General features: G+C 34.8%; 2 protein-coding genes and 2 pseudogenes across 2 annotated transcripts; 1 reads left to right on the top strand and 3 right to left on the bottom strand.

The window, feature by feature from the left end:
- Positions 1-952: 952 nt before the first annotated feature.
- On the bottom strand, positions 953-4,052 carry LOC143555169 (disease resistance protein RGA2-like; annotated as a pseudogene).
- A 7,296-nt stretch (positions 4,053-11,348) lies between these two features.
- LOC143555188 (CAAX prenyl protease 2-like) lies at positions 11,349-14,909 on the top strand. Its single transcript, XM_077044788.1, has 9 exons — positions 11,349-11,532; positions 11,929-12,170; positions 13,060-13,119; positions 13,241-13,453; positions 13,562-13,673; positions 13,886-13,957; positions 14,349-14,411; positions 14,527-14,604; positions 14,695-14,909. Exons 1-9 carry the CDS (start codon positions 11,349-11,351, stop codon positions 14,826-14,828), a joined length of 1,158 nt encoding a protein of 385 aa, XP_076900903.1. The 3' UTR covers positions 14,829-14,909.
- A 976-nt stretch (positions 14,910-15,885) lies between these two features.
- Positions 15,886-16,242, bottom strand: LOC143555187 (protein NRT1/ PTR FAMILY 2.6-like). Its single transcript, XM_077044787.1, has one exon. It carries the CDS (start codon positions 16,240-16,242, stop codon positions 15,886-15,888), a length of 357 nt encoding a protein of 118 aa, XP_076900902.1.
- Positions 16,243-16,380: 138 nt separating this feature from the next.
- Positions 16,381-17,701, bottom strand: LOC143555186 (putative protein NRT1/ PTR FAMILY 2.2 pseudogene; annotated as a pseudogene).
- Positions 17,702-20,663: the final 2,962 nt, after the last annotated feature.

Genomic DNA, 20,663 nt, shown 5'->3' with positions numbered 1-20,663 from the left:
ACCAAAAGATAATGATACAAAATGGTTTATAGTTAACTAATGTAAAATCCTTTAGTAAAAAATAATGAATAAGGGTAAAATTGTCATTTAATAAATCAATTTTAATGAAATAGGTAAATATGTAATATGTATGTGTTAGAAAGGGGAAATATCTAATTGTGTTTTTGGGTTGAAGAAATATGTAATAAGTGATATTAGGAAGGAGAAATATATTTTAGAGAATCATCAGATGATACTCAAACAAGAAATGCAAACAAAAACATATAAAAAAAATCTATACAATCAATTAAGGGTTACCTTGTGTTTAGATTGCCAAGGTAAATCACCGACCAATCATTCGTCAATCCCATTTTGATCATCTTCATCTCTTAGGTAGGGTAGCCTAATAAAAAAATGGGGTTTAGTGAATTTAGTTTTGTTAGCTAGTAATTGCATAATGAAACAAAGAGAAAGAGCGAAGTTACGTACGCATGTCATTTGATAATTAAGTGCATTCATATATATCTTCCTAAAATGTCAATCAATCAATCATGCCCAGTAAAATCCCACCGACAGCAAAGCTATAAGTAGGGTCTGGGGAGGGTGGGATGTAGGCACACCGTACCTCTATCCAAAGGAATAAAGAGGTGGCTTCCAGAGAGACCCTCGGCTCTAAGTACATATGTATGAAGCAAAATAAAGGAAATCAAAATTTAACAGTTATATAAAAACTACTACTAATTATAGTAATATTAATAATAAGATCACAGTTTAACAGCTATATAAAAGCTAATAATAATTATAATCTTCCTAAAATGTGTACTCTCTAATTATTAAATGATCATTTATATATCTTTCTAAAATATTATATGGTAGCAAAAATTATTGAATTAACTATAATGATATTGATATCTAAGAAAATTAAAAATGCTAAAATCCAGGCAATGGCCATTGGTTTTTAAAAAAAGCAGATGCAAAACCAAATATTTATCATTCGTTTTCTGAATTAAGAAAATTTCACTATTCTTTTGATGAAGAACATGAGCATTTTGCAATTAAAAAAAAAATTTAAAAAGAGAGGTAAAGAGATACATTACCTTTAGAATAACGGTCAATAATGATCTTGGGAATGCGCGAAATTCTAGGCCAATATTCTCCACCAAACCTCTGTGAATACTTTTTACGCAGATGCTTACATTCTGATATCACAAGTTCATTTAGATCCTTGAAATTTTGAATCTCATCTGGTAGAGAAGCTAATTCCTCACACTCCGATAATTTTAAAAGCTTGAGTCTTGGAAAATTGCTTGGCAAGGAAACCAATTTGGGACAAAAACATATTCTTAATACTTGTAAAGAAATAAACCTGTTTGTTGCATCTCCTAACTTTTTTGTGTCATCATCATGGAAATGCATCAAAGAATCCATGCACCACAAATCAATATCCCTAAGACCGGCTAATTTCCCAAGTGCTGGAGTCTGCGCACAGTTGTTACAGTAACTAAGACGAATTTCAACTAAATTGCTTAAATTGGCTATCCATCTTGGAGACATTCATTCCCATGTAATTACATATTTCCAGTACCTCGAGACACGGATTTGGTTCTAATCCCTCGAGAACATTTTCATCATCTTCAAATCTTTCCCCTGCACATCCACGTCTCGTTAAACTATCCGTTTCCCATAATAACACTAAAACTGACAATTTATCTTTGCCTTTAAGATTGGCACTCTTAGCCTCACTTAAATCTTTAACATTCTCTAGTCTTGATATTTCCAACTCCCTTTCAAGAAGATTTAGACTTCCCAATCCACCTATTTTGGCCCCATTCTCCATACAAACAGGATACTGAAAAAGTCTTCGAAGACTAGTTAGTTCTTTGATTCCAACTGGAAAATACAAGAGTGATGGACAATAACTTGTGTCCAAAACTCTAAGCCTACTCAGGTATCTTAGTCCTTCAGGCAACTTACACAGCTCTCGGCACCAACTTAATATCAGAGCATGCAAGTTCTGGAGATACATAACTGATTCGGGTAAAACTTCTATACTGGAATGTATTAAATTCAAGCATTTCAGATGTTTGAGTCTGCTAATTGATTCAGGCAATGTCCTTAACCCCGTGCAACACAAGTACAATACTCTTAGATGCATGTGGTTGAAAATTTTGTGTGATTTAAACTCCTCTACATTGTTGAGTATGCTTGTTTTTTCGAATAAGAATATTGACCTTAATGATGTTAACTTTCCTATATCTTGGGGTGAAAACTGAAATTCTTGGCATTGCGAACTCAAATGAAGGGCCTCATTTGGGATTTTAGCAACCTTACCAGGTTCTACACCTAAATAATCATCTCCCATCACATCCCGTGCCATGTCATGTATCAAATCATGCATTATATATCTAACCGAATGTTCACCGACCTTAGAAAAGAAGGACCTCCAAAGCAAATAGTCAAAAACTTCTTCCCCAAGCACATACAAGTCCATTTCTTCTCTAGGTGGAATGAAACCATTAGACACCCATAACATAACCAGTTCATCCTTTTTTAGTTCATAGCCTTTTGGAAACAAACAACAATAAGAAAAACACCGCTTCAGATGTGGACTCAAGTTATCATAGCTTAACTTCAAAGCAGGCAAGACCTTACTTTCATGCAAGTTCCATATGATGTTCTCTTTCACTTGTACCCAATCTCTTTTACTTCTTTTCGACCACATTAAGCTACCCAAAGTCTTCACTGCCAAAGGCAGTCCTTTGCATTTCTCAACTATCTCTCTTCCAACAGGCTCCAGCTCACCTACATCACACCCCACTCTTCCTTGAGCAAATGCATGCTTTTCGAATAATAACCATGAATGCTCTTCTGATAAACATCCCACTTCATGTTGTAACCCGACAACCTTAGCCATCATTTGACTAGTTGTACTGGATCGTGTTGTTGTCACGACAGTACTTCCTTTTGCCCCACAGCTTAATGTGTTGCTTAACTTCTCCCAATCGGCCTTTTCATCCTCTTCAATCCAAACGTCATCTAGTACAATTAAGAATTTCTTTTCTCTTAACTTGCTTTGAACGGACTCTTGCAACTTATCTAGTAGTGTAAGGTTGCACCCACTATTATCTATGGACTCGATGATTCCTTTGATTGTCTCTTTAACTTGAAATTTTTGAGAGACATAAATCCAGCATTTTAAATTGAAATATTGCTTCACCCTTTCATGGTTACAGACTAACTGAGCTAGAGTAGTCTTTCCCACGCCTCCCATGCCCCATATACATACACCTGCAACTCACCATTGCCGTATTTTTCTATATCTTTGTTGCATATCTTTTTAATCACCGTCTCCACCTCTTCATCTCTCCCGAAGATAGGTAAAGACTTATGTATAAGCGAACTCGTTTCCCTATCAGGCATCTCATCTACAACTCTCTCATCTGCATAACTTATGTTACCAGCGGTCAAATTCAACCCAAGTCTCTTGGTTGAAATTTCATCCAATTTTCTTCTTATGGTTTTAACTTTGTGAGCGGCTCTAACATGAAACAACAGTTTATTATGAATGGATGAGAAGAATGCTCTTACCCTGTATTTGATGCCTCTTTGTTTGTGTAGGCGTTGTAGCAAATCGTCTGTTGAGATATCATCCAACACATTTTCTATCTTCAAGGATACAGATTTGAGACGCTGAAGCCACAACCCTACAGCCTCTTCCTCAATGCGTTTCTTTTCTGCATCTTGAAGAACAGCTTGGATCTGCTCGAAATCTTTCTTGAGACTCAAAATGCCCTTTTTGAATCCCCAAAGTAAACTAAACTCTTTGATGAGCTCAGAAGTAAGTCTCCCTAACACATCCTGCACAACTGCATCTCCCATGATTGATAGTTTCAAAATATTAGAATCAAAAGTATGTGTATGCCACAGAAAGAACGATCATAATAGAAGCGTATGTTTCAAAACAAAAGCAAGGAAAATGATGATACTGATAAGGAGGACCACATGAGCTGTAATAAAGTCATAAAGCATCAAGATATGGATATCAACCAAAGCAATAATTGTAACAACTTTTAAAAGTAAGATTCTTTTTCTTGTTTAGTTCGAAATTAATTGATAGCTTTTATAAAATACTTCGATCCACATTTCAGCAACCCTTCTGTAAGTAACATGATGTGTTACTAGTCACAAAACACGTATTTACCTTGTGTCTCATTTCTATGATTCCTGCTATGTAATTGGAAACTTAGTTGGTGTGTGAAATTCCACATTGTTATGATTTGTAACCCGGAATAATGGTACCATGAGATAGGAAGTCTGGTTATCTGGTTTCTTTATTTGTTTAGATTTATGTTGCATGACCATTGATTAGTGTCTAGGTCGGTTTAGATCTTATAGATGGATTTTTTTTTGTGGTTAATTATATCTTACCAAATTGGAATAAACATGCTAGAGATCGATCCAACCCATGAAGGTTCATTTGTCATTGATCATTGATCCGAACATAAATTTCTTGTATGATTTGTAATAAATATGGTTTTATATATTATAGCAATGAAAGGGCTTGATATGTTTTTACATATTAATTAGACTTTATTAAGTTTTTTAATTAGGTTGCTATAAAATGAAATAAAATAAATTTTGAGAGAAATAAATATTTTGTGTTATAGTTTCGAATTTTGCTGCTGCCTAATATTTTTGTTTTCTTATTTCTTTAGAATTAGTAGAAGTTGCATACGCATAAAAAGGTATACTTGCTGTATAACCTTTTTAACTTTTGTTATTTAGCATCACTTTTATACAATCAGTCGATCAATCATTCTTTAAGTACAACAAAATTGTTCATTTAGACTACCCATATTCATGACCCAACTCAAACCTACTTTTAATAAAAAAAAAAACTAATTTCTCTCTAATTAACCTAAACAACCCAGCCCAATTCAAATTTTCACTCTCATTCACAACTTAACCGAACCAACTTTTTTATTAAATTAATATAGCTTATGACTATATAAAATGTATAAGAAAATAAAACTTAAAATAAGTTTACGAGCCATTAATATTATATCGAGACAATAATAAAAAAGAATACAAATTTGTAAAAGAACTCCGTTTTTAACAAAATTTATATTGAAATATTCATAAAAAGAAATTAAGCATGGCTGTGTTTTTATATTTTTTTATAAGTTAAATAATTTAAGTTATTATACAAAAATCATATTGCATGTTAAATTAATTGTTAACAAGGAAAAAAAGTAAAAAAAAAAGGAAAATATACATGGATCAATATGTGGTTGACATTTGGCATCAAATAGGCTGCAACCCAGGTTGCTTGTGCAAACGATTTGTGAGCTAAAGAGATTAAAAAATTATATTTTTATGTTTTTTATTGGCACCTGACAACCCAATCCAACAATGATTTGGGGGATGAGAGTGGTCTTAGTAGAATAGCATGGGGTGTGAAAGAATAGAATTAGGGAATTCAGAAAAAAGAAGTAATTCGATCAATCAAGCATGTTCTCATTTCAAATGTTGATATATAACCATAACAACCGTTAACGGCTGGTTGGTTAGGCTAACTACCCACTGACACACTTTTAGTGTTTATCAATTACAATAAGACAACTAACTCCCCGGACTACAACTATTACAAAATTACAACTCATGTCCTAGTACTTTTGCTATCTCACATGAGAAAATTCTTGTCCTCAAGTCGTGAGGGTTTGGAAAACGTAATTTGATTCCCAGCCTCCAAACCTCTCATTACGCTTATGTGAGCGCTTATGTTGTTCTCATATGTTATGTCGCGTGTATGTTATACGTCGCATAACATATGCGCCGCATATGTATGCATGTGTAAATAGACTTGCTTGTTTCATTTGTATTGCAATTTTTTATTCTGAAGCAATAAAATTTCTCTCTCTTCATCATTTCTATTTTGTTTTTGTGTCATCGTTTTTATACGATTACATTGTATCAGAGCGTGGTTATTATACTTGCTCTTCGTTTTAACCGGGTTTTTCATTATTTTTCCGGTTTTTCTCTCTTCATCAGCTGTTTTTCTCTTGTTTCTTGATCCTTTAATCATCATCTTTACTTTCTTCCTGTGTTTCAGCTGATATTCATCTTGTTTCTTCCTTCAAATCTTCTTTTTCATTTATTTCAGAGTTTTATCCATCAAAACTCTTTCAAATTCTCTTAAAATGTTACTTTCTTGTTTCTGAATCTTTCATCAAAGTTTCAGACCTTTTTTCATTCATTTTCTCTCATTTTTCTCTTTGATTGCACTTATACACCGCATAAGTCTTTGACTTACACGACGCATAAGTTTCTTTACTCTCTCTTATAGGCTGCATAACATAGCATAAGTTCATTTTTTTACTTATACGTCGCATATCTTATGCGGCGCATAAATCCTTTCCAGCGCATAAGTCATTTTTCTCAATGTTTAAGTGCGTTTTTATGTGTTTTCCTAATGGAATCCCAGAACAGTTCTTTTGTTCAAAACATGACCATTGATTCCTCGAATCCTCTGTACCTTCACCGTTTGATCACCCTGGCATGATTCTTGTTTCAAAGTTCTTTGACGAAAGTGGTTTTGGAGCCTGAAAACGAGCAATGGCTATTGCTCCCATTGCTCTTGCAGCTAAGAACAAACTAGGCTTCGTCAATAACACCGTCACCATGCCAGCTAATCAACCACATCTTGCTTACTGGCAACAATGCAATGATATGGTGATATCATGGATCCTCAACACTCACAATCATGATATTCGTGATAGCGTTTTGTATGCTGAGACAGCTCAAATTATTTGGAATGAGCTTAACTCTTGATATGGACAGGCAAATGGTGATAAAATTTATCAATTACAAAAGAACCTGTGCCAAATTAATCAAGGTAGTAATGATATTGCTACTTATTTTGCTAATAAAATCGAACTAGGACGAGTTGAATGCTATCAATAACATTCCTTCTTGCACGTGTGGGTGATGTGGTCTAAAATATATATATATATTATTATATAAATATTTCTTACACTTTTAAGTACTTTTGAGTCAGGTCTTATATGATATTATTCTTATTGGCACATATGTGTTTTTTAAGGTTTTAGGAGACTAAGAGCTATAATGTTCACAAGTCACAACACTTGAGAGGAATAGACGGCCCATAGTTGGATTTAATAAGCTCAAACGAGAACTAATTATTGATGGCCAGCAATTAGAAGTTGCAATAAAAATAAGACTTTGAAGGCGGTGGACAGAAGGTTTTAAAAATGAGGGTCACATAATTAAAGGAGAGGAAGCTGCTACAAGGGTTCGAAAAAAGAAAAATGGTTTTTTGTTAGAAGATCAGCCACAAGAAGAAAAGAAAGCAAGCCTTTGGTCCGAGCAGAGAGCGTTAGGGTTCAACACCTACTCATCTAAACATTCTTATTATTCGGTTTGAATTTATTATTTTCGTCATGAATTTATTGTTTAAACCTATTTATTTTATTTTGTTTTTTAGTATGGTTGTTGGCTAAACCCTTAGACTGCCTAGGCTTATGATGAACCTTTGATTGACGTTTTATTTTATTTGGGATTTGCTTTGCATTATGGGTTTATGAATCAGTAAAGAGTTTAATATTATTTATTTGATGCATATGGGTACTTGGTTTAATTTGGTGAATTTTATTGTTTCATAGAGTCTTTGATGATTGCTTCAAATAATAGGATTCTGTTAGGTCATTTACTGTGTGCTATTTACTAGTTTGTGATTGATTTATAATAAGATAATAGAAACAATATTATTAACCAAATAAATAAAAGTGTGCTGCTAACCTAAAAAGTTGTAAGGTGATAGGTTATTTGATAGGTCTTTGGCTGATTAAGATTGCTAAATTTAGGTTTTCCTAAGGAGTCTCTCTAGGTTTGATTTTTCAACTTTGTCTATTAATGTTGAATGAATATATTAAACTGCCTTTGATTTCTGCGCTGTAAGGTAGGATTTCGCATATAAGAACTAGTTCATAATTAATTAGGTGAGCGTTAGGAAACTTAATATATAAAACTGGTTTGCGTTAAAACTTATTAGCAACCCATAGGTGTCTTCTTGAGAAGGGTGAGGGGTTCTGTTCAGGTTTTCTTTTAAACATCTATTTTACGATCCCAGTTCCATAACAAAGCATTTTCCAATTATTTGATAACTGAACTTTGGGGATTCTAGCCTAGGTGGTTTTTCATCGTTATTTGATTTAAATAAACTAAATTATCTTTTGTTTTATTTTATTTTCTTAATTAGTTTAATTTTAGTTTTTAGTAAACACCCCCACCCTTTAATAAATAATAATAAATAAATAGTTGTGTGTGTAGTTGGGTCTAATTTAGCTAGTTAACGTAATTTAAAGAGTCTCGTGGGTTCGATATCCGGACTTACTTAGCTGTAATAGAGTCGACCGGTTCACTTGCCGGTTAGTAGTTTTAGTTAAGTTAAGAGTCTAGAATTATTACTTAGTGTCTAGATTAGCGTTTATTTAGTTAATAATTTAATAACTACTTTTAGCACATCAGTGAGGCTGCTTATGCTTTTGCTAAAAGAGAAGATGATCAAAGGCTAATTCAGTTCCTTGTTGGACTGAATCGGAGTTATGATATGATCAGAAACAATATTCTAATGATGCAGCCTCTTCCCTCCATTGATCGTGCTTATGGGATTCTCATACAAGATGAGAAGAAAAAATAAATCCACACCACCACCACTGATTTCACTACATCCTCTGCATCTATGCATGCAAGCAACGGAGGACCTGTCAGTGGTGTAACGAGAGAGAACGAGAGAGAACAAGAGGACTTTGGTGTGCACCCATTGTAAAAGGAATGGGCATTCAATAAACAAGTGCTATAAATCGATTGGTTTCCCAAAAGACTACAAGTTCTCTAAAGGAAAGAAATTTGCTAATCTTGTTGAGGAACAAGGAAAAAGTGATCAAACTCAATCCGTTCAGCAAGGTATCACTCAACAATAATATCATGACTTGATGGTTTTATTACAGCGGAACAAAATTCTACTTGGCCCTTCAAATACTTATGTTGCTAATAATGCTACAACCATCAATCATGATTCTTTCTGAGGTAATATCTTGCAAATCTTCTAAATTTTCTTCCAAATTGATCATTGACATTGGTGCTAATAATCATGTGTCATGATCATAATTTGTTTTCAAGCGTTTCTTTTCTCAAAAATCCGATTTTCATCACTCTTCCTAATGGCACAAGCATCACTGTTCATCAGTATGAGATTGTTCCTTTAACTGGTAAAATTTCTTTGTCAAAAGTTCTTTTGGTATCACATTTTAGAAATAATCTTTTTTCTGTATCAAGATTATGTTCTAATATTGATGGTATTGTTCTTTTTTCTAACAACAATTGTGTTTTAAAGGTCCCTTTTCTGAAGAGCCCTAAGGTTCTTGGTGAAATGTTGAATGGTCTTTATATTCTTGAGGCAACTAAGCAGTTTGTTGATACTTCTTTTGTTTTCAATAAAGTTTGTAATTCTGTAAATAGTGAAACTTGGCACAATCGTCTAGGACATTTGCTAATTTATAAACTGAAACAATTAACTTTCATTTCTAATGCTTCTTTCAAATATATCGAGCATTGTGACATTTTTCCTAAGGCAGGACAACATAAATTGTCATTTCCAATTAGCACTACAACTAGCAAAATTTTTGTACTAATTCATATTGATGTTTGAGGGCCTTATGATACAGCTACTTATAATGGCTTTAGATATTTTTAACCATTGTGATGATTAAGCAGAACCACTTGGACACAGTTGCTTTCCACTAATAGCAATGCATTTCCCATACTTCAATCTTTTATTGAAATGGTTAGTAACCAATTTGGCACTAATGTGAAATACATTAGATCTGATAATGCTTTTGAACTGGGGACTGGGTTAATCCAACAAGCTTACGTATTGAGTGAAGGCATTATTCATCAGAATTCTTGTGTAGCTGCCCCCCAACAAAATGGTATTGTTGAAGAAAGCATAAACATTTTCTTGAAACCTCGAGAGCTCTCATGTTCCAATCTAAACTTCCTGTTCAGTTTTTGGGTGACTGTGTTCTAACCGCAACACATTTAATCAATCGGTTTCCCACTAAAATATTTAACAATACAACCTCGTATGAGGTTTTAACAGGAAAAGTTCCTTCCTGTGATCACATTTACGCTTCCATTTTGACTCATGGAAGAGACAAATTCAAACCAAGGGTTGTACCTTGTATTTTCCTGGGATATCCTCTTGGTAAAAAGGCTTACAGATTATATGATCTTGAAACAAACAAGGTTATCATATGAAGAGATGTCGTTTTCTTTGAAGCTTTATTTTCTTCGATCACCAATCTAAAGAAAGCTTCGTTTTTCCATCCATTGACATCATCAATCAATTTTTCGATGATCCTTATCTATCTTCTGCTTCTACTCCGACTATTGATTCTGTTCTTCCTACTCCTTTTCCTAATTCTTCTTCTTCTTTTGATTGTCTTCCTAATGATCCACATGTTCGAAGGTCTTCAAGAATTTCTGTTCCACCTTCTTATTTGAATGACTATGTTTGTAATCACTCTGATTCTTCTCATCATTGTTCCCACACCGTCACTAATTCGTGCTACTTTTCTGCCTCATGCTTTTCTTCTCATCTTCTTCCTTCTAGTCAATCTCTCACCAAAACAATATCTGATTTACATGAGCATACTTCGTATAAGGAAGCTGCCAATATCCCTAAATACTAATACTTGGGCTGTTGTTGATCTTCCTCCTGGAAAGAAGGCTATTAAAAGCAAATGGGTGTTTAAAGTCAAACACAAAGCAGATGGAACGGTTGAGCACTGCAAAGCACGATTGGTGGTAACTCAAACTGAGGGGATTGATTATACTAAAACTTTTTATCCTATTATCAAGATGACCACCATTTGAAGTCTTGTTGCCGTTGCTACGAAACGAAATTGGCCTATTTTTCAACTTGATGTTAACTATGTTTTTCTTCATGGAGATTTAGATGAGGATATCTATATGCTACCACCACCTAGTATGCAGCTCCCTAATCACCAAGTGCTTAAACTTCAAAAATCCTTATATGGTTTAAAACAAGCTTCTCGACAATGGTATAGAAAATTTTCATCTGCTTTGAAGTCAAAATGGTATATGAGTTCTTAAAATGATCATTCTTTATTCTCCAAATCCATGGGCTCATCAGTGGTTTATGTTGCTGTCTATGTTGACGACATTTTAGTCACTGGAAACATTTGGAAGAGATAAATAATCTTAAGAATTTTTTTGATTCTTCTTTCAAAATTAAAGATCCGGGACGGCTCAATTATTTTTTGGGAATGGAGGTTCTTTATACCACTAAGGGTGTTATCGTATGTCAACGCAAGTTTGTTAAAGACATGCTTTTGGAATTTGATACTTCCAACATTGCTATCCACAATTCTCCGTTGCCTCGTCATATGCAGCTGAAAGCTCATGAGAGACTCGCTCTTGATGAACCTTTACGATACAGAAAACTTGTTAGTAAACTCAACTATCTTACTCACACAAGACCTGATATCGCTTTTACTGTTCAATTTTTGAGTCAATTCATGCAAGATCCAAAGATGTCTCATTGGAATGCTACTCTTCACACTCTTTCATATGTCAAAAACACTTTATCTTAAGGACTATTTTTTAACAACAATTTCGTTAGTTGAAATTAGCGGTTATTAAAATGTGATAATTAAATGAAGATTATTAATGAAGTATAAAAATCGAATTTTGTCTTCCACCACACAACATAAGTTTTCTCTTTTTTGAAAAGTTCAGTATGTCGTGAGTTTGGTTACCAGTAGAAACTCTTTCACATTAATAATAATAATAATAATAATAATAATAATAACTAGGGTCAAAGGAAGGCGTTTTGTCTTGTGTAAGTCAACCCTCGATCTGGAGACACACACCTTACCACCGATTCCGTCAACAATAGAGGCCGCCGGCGCCGCCGGATCGTGACGTGTATCGGCATGACTGTATTGTACGTGGCAATCCTTTACTCTCCGACACTAATCCTCCGCCTTCCGCCACCTTCCTCTTTCAAAACCTTCATGATCCGACGGTTCATTTGCGCCGCCATCTCCACCGTTGTTTCGCTTATTGTCTGCGCTTTCATACTACCTGTAAGCTTTAACTCTCTCTCTATGTATAGTCTAAATGATCCGAGCATTACCTGTTTTTGTTTTTCACTTTAAATATTTTTATATGAAACAAGTTTGAAGTTTAAATCAGTACCTAGGGTTTTTTTATTAATAATTGGGGATTTTAGGTATTCTGCATTCATGACTAATTAGTGAATTTGTTACTGTAAACTTTAATTGTTGGATACTGCTTGTAAAATCAGTACCTAGGGTTTCATTATTTAGAGAATTAGGGATTTTAGGTGTTAATAACATTTATCATTAATTAGTTGATTTGTTTCTGTAATGAGCGTGTTTTACTCTATACTTTTGATTGTTTGATGCTGCTGGTAAAATCAATACTTAGGGTTTTGCTATGGGTTTTGATGACACTTACGTATCCAGTTACGTGAGTAACGTGCCCTGGCTCGTTATAGTTAAGAGGGCTCAGGTTCGGCTTGTTTAATTTTGTATTTCTAACGCTTGAGCTCGGATCGTGAGTAGTTTGTCAAGCTCGAGCTCGGATCGTGAGTAGTTTGTCAAGCTCGAGCTCGGCTCGTTTATTTATTATTAGTTTTTAATTATATTATTTATATAATTTTATAAATATCTATTTATAATTTTAATTTTTTGTATATATAATAGTAGTTATTATATTAATATATTAAAAGCTCTATGATTATAGAGCTCGTTTAAGTTCGGTTCGATTCGAGGTTGAAGCTCCTGAACACGCATACACCCCTACCAATTAGTTAATTTGTTTCTGTATGCAGAGTGTTCTAGCCCTATATAGTCTAATTTTAGTAATTGCAAATAAACTTATGTTCTTGATTTTATAATTTTAAACTTTGACAAGCTAACATGTCACCAAATTTCTTCATAACTTTTTCAGATAAAGAGATGGAGCATGGCACACTTGGTTAGCGCGTATGGTATCCGTCTACACCACACGGTAGGTATTCAATATGTTTGTGTGTAGATAACATACGGTAGATGGTTTTCATCAATTTATACAATTTCCATGCTTTGCAGATTATAAAGGGTAACTGAGTTGCTAAACTTGTGTGAAACAGTGGGAAGCTGTGGTTTTTTCTCTTGGTCTGACTTCTTTAATGTATACCGGGTCATTTATCCTCAAAATTTTAACAATTTGGAGCTCATGGGCTGAACGTGCTGACTGCCAGATAGATATATCATTTCATGGGTTAAAGAGTGCTCTTCAAAACCTAAGTAACTGGATGCTATCACTTGTTTACAATATCTCAGTTTGGAGAATGTATATTGTGGTCAGTTTGTTATTTTAGTTATTTTTAAAGTTCCTTTTTTACTATTTATCATCTAAGTGATATTCTTATATGCGAAAAAAGTGATTTATCTTTTGTTCTAATTCACAGGCTCCCCTTACCGAAGAGTTGGTTTTCAGAGCGTGTATGATATCTTTACTTTTATGTGGAGGATTTAAACCATATTCAGTAATACTTCTCTCTCCTGTTCTTTTTAGCCTAGGCGAGTCCAACAATTTTTCCAGTTTTTTCAAAACATAACTCATGTAGAAGGGCTAGTATTGAATATATCTTAAATAATGGTTAAACTTTTAGTCCTTTTTTGTAATTTTTTTTCTTACTCTTTCAGTTATGAGATAACATTTCTTTTATAAATTTTCTATATTGTTAACTATTAGTAAAGTTTTCATAATTAAATCATTTTTTTATTTACAGCTCATTTGAACCATCTATTGGAGTTCTACATGCAACAAGATACCAGCTTGCCGAGAGCTTCCATGGTTGTAGGTATGTGTTTACTTATGTTTTTTTCTAGAGGTACCAAAATGGGTGTAGAGTTACGGACTTACGGCCAAAATGTGTTTTGAGTCAAATTAGGTACCAAAATTAGGTTGGGTTTGACCAGAGTCACCAGACACTCTTTGTTTTTCTTTTTTTTTTAAAACTTCGAATAATTTTTATGCCAAATATGTTTCTAAAAGTTATAACTTTTTCTTAGACCCCTTAGAGATAAAGCATTACCAAAATCGGCCCATTTAATAGTAAAAGGGTCAAACTTGCCACTTATTGGTTTTTTAGATGCATACTATGAAATGGTATTTATTATATTAACCATGAAAAGTTGAAAGCATCATGTGTTGACTGCTAACTTATCAGATATATCTATAATATTTCTCAGGTTTTCAGCTGGGCTACACTGTGATATTTGGGTCGTATGCATCATTTCTCTTTGTCCGAACGGGTTGGTGATGATTGTGTTATTTTGTTTCTCATAATCTGAAGTTTTGCTGACTAGGCAATACATGTTAGTCATGCCTTTGAATTTTCTGATGTGCAATTTTGCTGTTAACTTGCAGGACATATAGCAGCACCACTTGTATCACATATGTTTTGCAACATCATGGGTCTTCCTGCCTTCTTTTCGCGAAGGACATGTAACAAAATACATACTCATCAACAAAATCATTTGTCGTTTTTTTATGTCTAAATATGTTATAAAATTGACAATTTATTTGAAATTTCAGGGTTGGTGAGTGTCGGATTTGTAGCAGGCACAATAAGCTTTGTATATCTTTTGTTTCCGCTCACTTCTCCAGCATTGTTCAATGATAGAACTGACGATTGCAAATGCTGGCACACATACTGTTACTGGACTTAATAGACCATGACACCACTTACCAGGTATCAGCAAGTGTAAACCTTAAAAACCTCAAAACCGATTTTTACATTTGTCAAATGTTGTTTTTTCATTTGCTGGTTTTGACATGATTACTGATCTCAGGTGGCTGCTGGAGTTGTATCTTTTAACCAGATTCAAAGATAGAGATTAATTTTACTTGCTATGCAGGTCAGTTGTTTCATTCTCTGCATGTATCAGCATTTAGTCTGGATTCCGCCATTTCCCGTGTACATCTATTGCAGAAGTTACAACTCATCTTGGTCTATATTGTGTGATATTCAGTTCCTCTTTTGTCTTCCCAGAGTTGCATTTTAGTTTAACCAAAGCTCTAATGTAATAGATTTGGTAGTTTCACTTGATTTTGTTTCGGCCCGGCCGTTATATTTTTTTGAAATAGTTAACCAAGTTTGGTTGGTTCAGGTCAAACCTTAATGAGAAGCTGAATTTTTATTTCAAACTTTAGGGTTAGGTTTTTTGGGGTTGAATGAGTTATTGAACAAGTGTAGGCACAGGGATGAGCATAGCTTTTGGTTCGGTTATGGCACAAAACCGAACTTATAACCGATTTATTGTTTTTATAGTTTAATAACTGATAGGTCTTGATTATAAGCGATTAGCTTAATTAAGTTATTGAAAATGATGGATTCAGGCGTTGGTGGATTCATAGCTAATATCAATTAATAAGTCCAGTTGTATGTATTAGCAGTTTTAAAAATAGGGTTATCTATAACAAATATAATATAACTTTTTCATCATGTTACTTTGTTTTAAGAAATAAAAAAAAATCTTAATGTTGCCTTTAATGTTCATTTGGTTAATTTAGTTATCTATATAACCATGTTATCAATAAAATCATAATCAAACCATTGGTTTCTCAATAGGCTTGGATATTACGATTTGATTTTAGGCCATTTGGGTTTTGATTATGTCATTCGGTGTTCCTAATCACTCAGTTCATAGTACAGTTTTTCATTCATTCTAATTTGTTAAACGCGTACAAAATATAGTAATTACCATATCTGCATATGTATATCACCTAAGGATTAGAACTAATGGGCTCCTTGCTTTCAACATCTTGGTACTTGTACATCCATGAGCACACCAAATAATATGCAAAGTTGACCAACCCAACAGTGGTGAACACACAATAAACATTATCCATCCTCCCATCATTTATACCATCAGGCAACCACCCTGTTGTTTTCCTGATCAAATCAACCAGCGTGGTCCCCAAATAAAACGAAATCCCGATAATCACAGCCACCATCACTGTCGCTGTGCTCTTTATCGACTTTGGAAACTCTTGGTAATAAACCATAACTTGGCCCGGGAACAAAAATGCCTCTCCAACACCTGCAACTACTAATTGTGGAACCAACCATAACACCGACATTGGCACAATCGAGTTGTTGGTTAAGTTGTGGGCTTGAGCCGTTTTGACTCGACTAGTGCTGAGAGGGCCATGCTTGAAATGGTGAGAACATGACCGATCCCAATTCGTTTTAGAAGTGTGGGTGAGGTGTGGGTTAGTTTATGGAATGCAGGAAGAAGGAAACGATCGATTAGGGTTAAGGAGATGCAAGTCGTGATCGTAACGAAGACCATCATGGTCCAGGCTGGGATTTGGAAGCGTGGTCTGAGATGGCGGTCCATGGCTAGAGCTTGGAGGACAACTAGGCTCAATTGGATGCCTAGTGGAGTGTGCAAGAATATACCAGTTGACCAAAGTGGGGAGATTCTGATTAAGGTTTTGAGATCTTCTACTTGTTGCAATGTGCATAGGTTCCATGGTTTCTTGATCGAGCCGTCTGGGTTCATGTCGTCGTGGATCACTAGGGCTGCATGGTTCAGGAATCTGTTCCATATGTAGTCGGTTAAGATTTCTTTTACATACGTATAAAATATCAAATTTAAAGACAACATTATGCAATGAGTGTGATGTGTATCATATGCACTAGTCAATTTTACCAAGCATTTTTCACTTGTGACTAGACATGGTAATGACTAATGAGTCAAGCCAAGCCAAGCCGAGCCGAGTTTGGAATGAGTTTTTGCTGTTCTTGTAATCATTAACTATAGACGAAAAAACTTGTAGATACTTACCTGAAGCTATTTGTTGTATTCATTGACTTTGTTCCTCCAAACTGTGGTTCTTGACAATAATCTTCAATCTTTAGTGACAATGAAACATTCCTTTTCCGGATAGCCGCCACTAAGACACAAACCAACCCAATAAACGGGCTACCTTGTGGCTTTAGTAGCAAATAATATCGCCCACCCAACACAAACACGGCTAACCCAATTAAGTTTGCCGCACCACTTAGACCATACCCTAAACACCAACTCACATTATCTTGAATATAAACAATCCCCACCATACTAACAAGCATCGCGGCATACATAGTAAAGAAATGCCAATTAAAGAAAACTCGTCGGCGCTTCGGGTTTTCAAATTGATCCGCACCCATCGTAGCTAACGTGAACCTTGTACCTGCCACACCCGTGATTAAAAGGGCCAGACTCGTGTACAAGATTCCCATTTGGGCTTTTGACGGGCCTACACAAGGGCTCGGCCCTTTTTCACATGGTGTGGGCTTTAATGCATCTAGTGTTGATGTTAAGGTTAATAGTAGTATCCCCACCAAGGACGCAAGTGATGAAACCGAAATGATTATGAACGAGCCGAGATATGAGTCGGCTAATATGGCACCAAGAATCGGGGACAAGGCCATACAACCATTGACAATGTTCGCGATCTGAGCAGCATCAATGCTTTTGATGTTAAACTCATTTATTAAATACACAATAATATTATTACTCCATCCTCCGGCCGCTAGTGTCATCCCCGCCATGGTTGCTACAAAGTAAACATGTTTGATTGCCGTCGATGTCACTTCTTGGTGGTCGAAAATATAACAAGGAACATAATTTATTTAAAAGAAAAAAACAAATACCTATGAGGAAAAGAAAGGTGATCCAGCCACCTTTAATGGGTGCACCATATGATTGTGGTTCTGCATGCATGGCTACAATATGTTGCAGCCCAGCTTCTATTGATTCAAGAAATCAGACTGTGCATGTGTGAGGTGACAAATGAGAGTGTATTTTGGTGCAAATATAAGAATTTTGAGAATGGTCAAAACGTAGGGTCAAAGGGTGGTGCTTAAAATTGTTATCTAAAAACTTCATTGTTGTTAATTAAATTTATTATAAAAGATATGATTCTGTCCTGGTATAATGATTAATTTTATGCGTGAAGTATTGAACTTAACCGACGATGTACCAAATCGGCCATTTAACTTTATTGGATACTAGATTTTATCCCCTGTATTATGGGGGTTGTTTTACATTATTCGTTTTTAATATTTATATATGTATATTTGGATTTTAATTTTATTTATTGTAAGAAAGTTAATAATTAATATACTTGAGGTTTGATGATGAAATGTTTTCACAAATAAATGATATGTTATAATCCGGTTTAAAAACTATCTGGGTTTGGTGATACCCATTACCCATTTATTTTCTTTATTATAAAATTGTTTCTTAATTATAAATAATATCTTTTTTTAAAATAAAATAGGATATTAATTTTTAGTATATTCCTATTTTATATGATTTTCATATCAAATATTTGATGAGATTATTTTTTAATATAATGAGATGCTATAACCCGTTTAAGAGCTATCTGGGTTTGGTGAGACCTTTACCCGTGAATTCGGGTCAAATGCGTGAGAAACCTTCATTTACAAATAAAGTAATCTGATGGCTTGAGAGAATGGTTGTTTTACATTTTTCGTTTTTTAATATTTATTTTTTGGATTTTAATTTTCTTTATTGTAAGAAAGTTAATAATATACTTAGGGTTTGATGATGAAAGGCTTTCATAAATAAATGATATGTTATAACCCGTTTAAAAGCTATCTGGGTTTGGTGACCCATGACCCGCTTATGTTTTTTACTATAAAATTATTTATTAATTATAAATAATATCTTTTTCTTTTTAAATTGGATATTAAATTTTAGTATATTCCTATTTTGTAGGATTTTCATATCAAATAATTGGTAAGATTAAATTTTAATTTAATGAGAAGTTATAACCCGTTGAAGAGCTATTTGGTTTTGGTAAGACCCATACCCATGAATTTGGGTTAAATCAACGAGAGGCCTCCATTTAAAAATTAAGAAATCTGGTGGCTTCCATAAAAGGGGGGAGCGACCACATCGCGACAACTAGAATTTTTGGGTTTTCGTTCATATATATTATAGATATTCTTAGTCAACGAATTATCTATAGTAATAGTTTGGCAATTAATTGTATATATTATTGTTTATTCCCTTGCCTTGTATATCGGTAAGTTAGTTAGGGATATCTCTTGTATATATTGTTGAATATTGGCAAGCAAATGGGCAAGGAAATATTCCCATATACTTTCATGGTATCATTAGCCTGAGGTAAAACCTAATCGATCCTCTACCTTCATCACAGACTTCGGTTTTTATCATAACATAACAGACTTCGGTCTTCACTTCTGTTTTCATCCGCACAATCTGATCATGGCCATGCACACCAATGACCCATGGCACATGGACACGGGTGCCACATCTGATATCACTGGTGATCAAGGTAAACTATCTTCCCCTTTATTACCGAGTTCAATAAGTTCTATTCTTGTCGGTAATGGTCAGCGCGTTCCAATCCTCGGATCGGGCAATAGCACCCTACCCACTTCTACCAAGCCCCTTCACCTTAATAATGTCCTTTACACGCCTCAAATAATTAAAAACTTAATATATGTTCGTCAATTCAATATTGATAATTGGACTTCTATTGAGTTTGACCCATTTGGCTTTTCTGTGAAGGATTTCACGAATGGGAAGATCCTAACGAGGCATGATAGTGATAGTCACCTCTACCCGGTCACCAACACTACCGCTTCCGCATTTCATTTTTCCCATGATCAAGACTTTTGGCATAACCGTCTTGGACATCCGGGACTTGCTGTTTTCAATTCACTTATTTCAAATAATGCTATTTCTTGTAATAGGCGTAGCCGTGAACTTGTTTGTCACTCTTGTCAGATTTCCAAGAGTAAGCGTCTGCCGTTTTATAATTCTATGTCACAAACTTTATTACCTTTTGATATCATTCACTATGATTTGAGGACCTCCTCGGTACCAAGCAAATCGGGCTACAAATACTATATGGTGTTGGTTGATGATAAAACACAATACACTTGGATTTTTCCTCTAAAATTTAAATCCGAAATGTTTGAAAAATTTACTAAATTTCACAAATACATTCTTACACAATTTCAAGTCCACATTAAATCCTTTCAATGTGATTTAGGGGGGTGAATTTGATAATCACAATTTTAAAACCTTTGCCGCCTCTAAAGGGTTACAATTTCGTTTCTCGTGTCCACAAACGTCCCAACAGAACGGGAAATCCGAACGCATGATTCGGCGCTTAAATGAAATCATGTTAACCCTTCTCGCCCGTGCCTCGTTACCTCAAAATTTTTGGGTCGAAGCACTTCATGTCGCGACCTATCTTCATAGCATCTTACCTACTAAACTGTTGAACTATCATTCCCCTATGGCCGCTCTCAACCAATGCCACCCCACATATGACCATTTACGTGTTTTTGGGTGTGCATGCTATCCAAATGTCTCGGGTACTCGACAACACAAACTTAGCCCCCGTTCCACTTTATGTGTTTTCCTTGGTTACCCCGCTAACTTCCGTGGTTACCAATTGTAACACCCCGGCTTAATCGGAAACGCCCGAGTGTGACGTACAGATTGCTCAAA

The sequence above is a fragment of the Bidens hawaiensis genome, unplaced genomic scaffold (genome assembly GCF_021521415.1).
Source record: "Bidens hawaiensis isolate Kalapana, Puna unplaced genomic scaffold, B.hawaiensis_p1.1 tig00018012_1, whole genome shotgun sequence".
Classification (NCBI taxonomy): Eukaryota; Viridiplantae; Streptophyta; class Magnoliopsida; order Asterales; family Asteraceae; genus Bidens; species Bidens hawaiensis.
The sequence above is the reverse complement of the archived record's forward strand: the minus strand, read 5'-3'. Positions and strand labels throughout refer to the sequence as shown.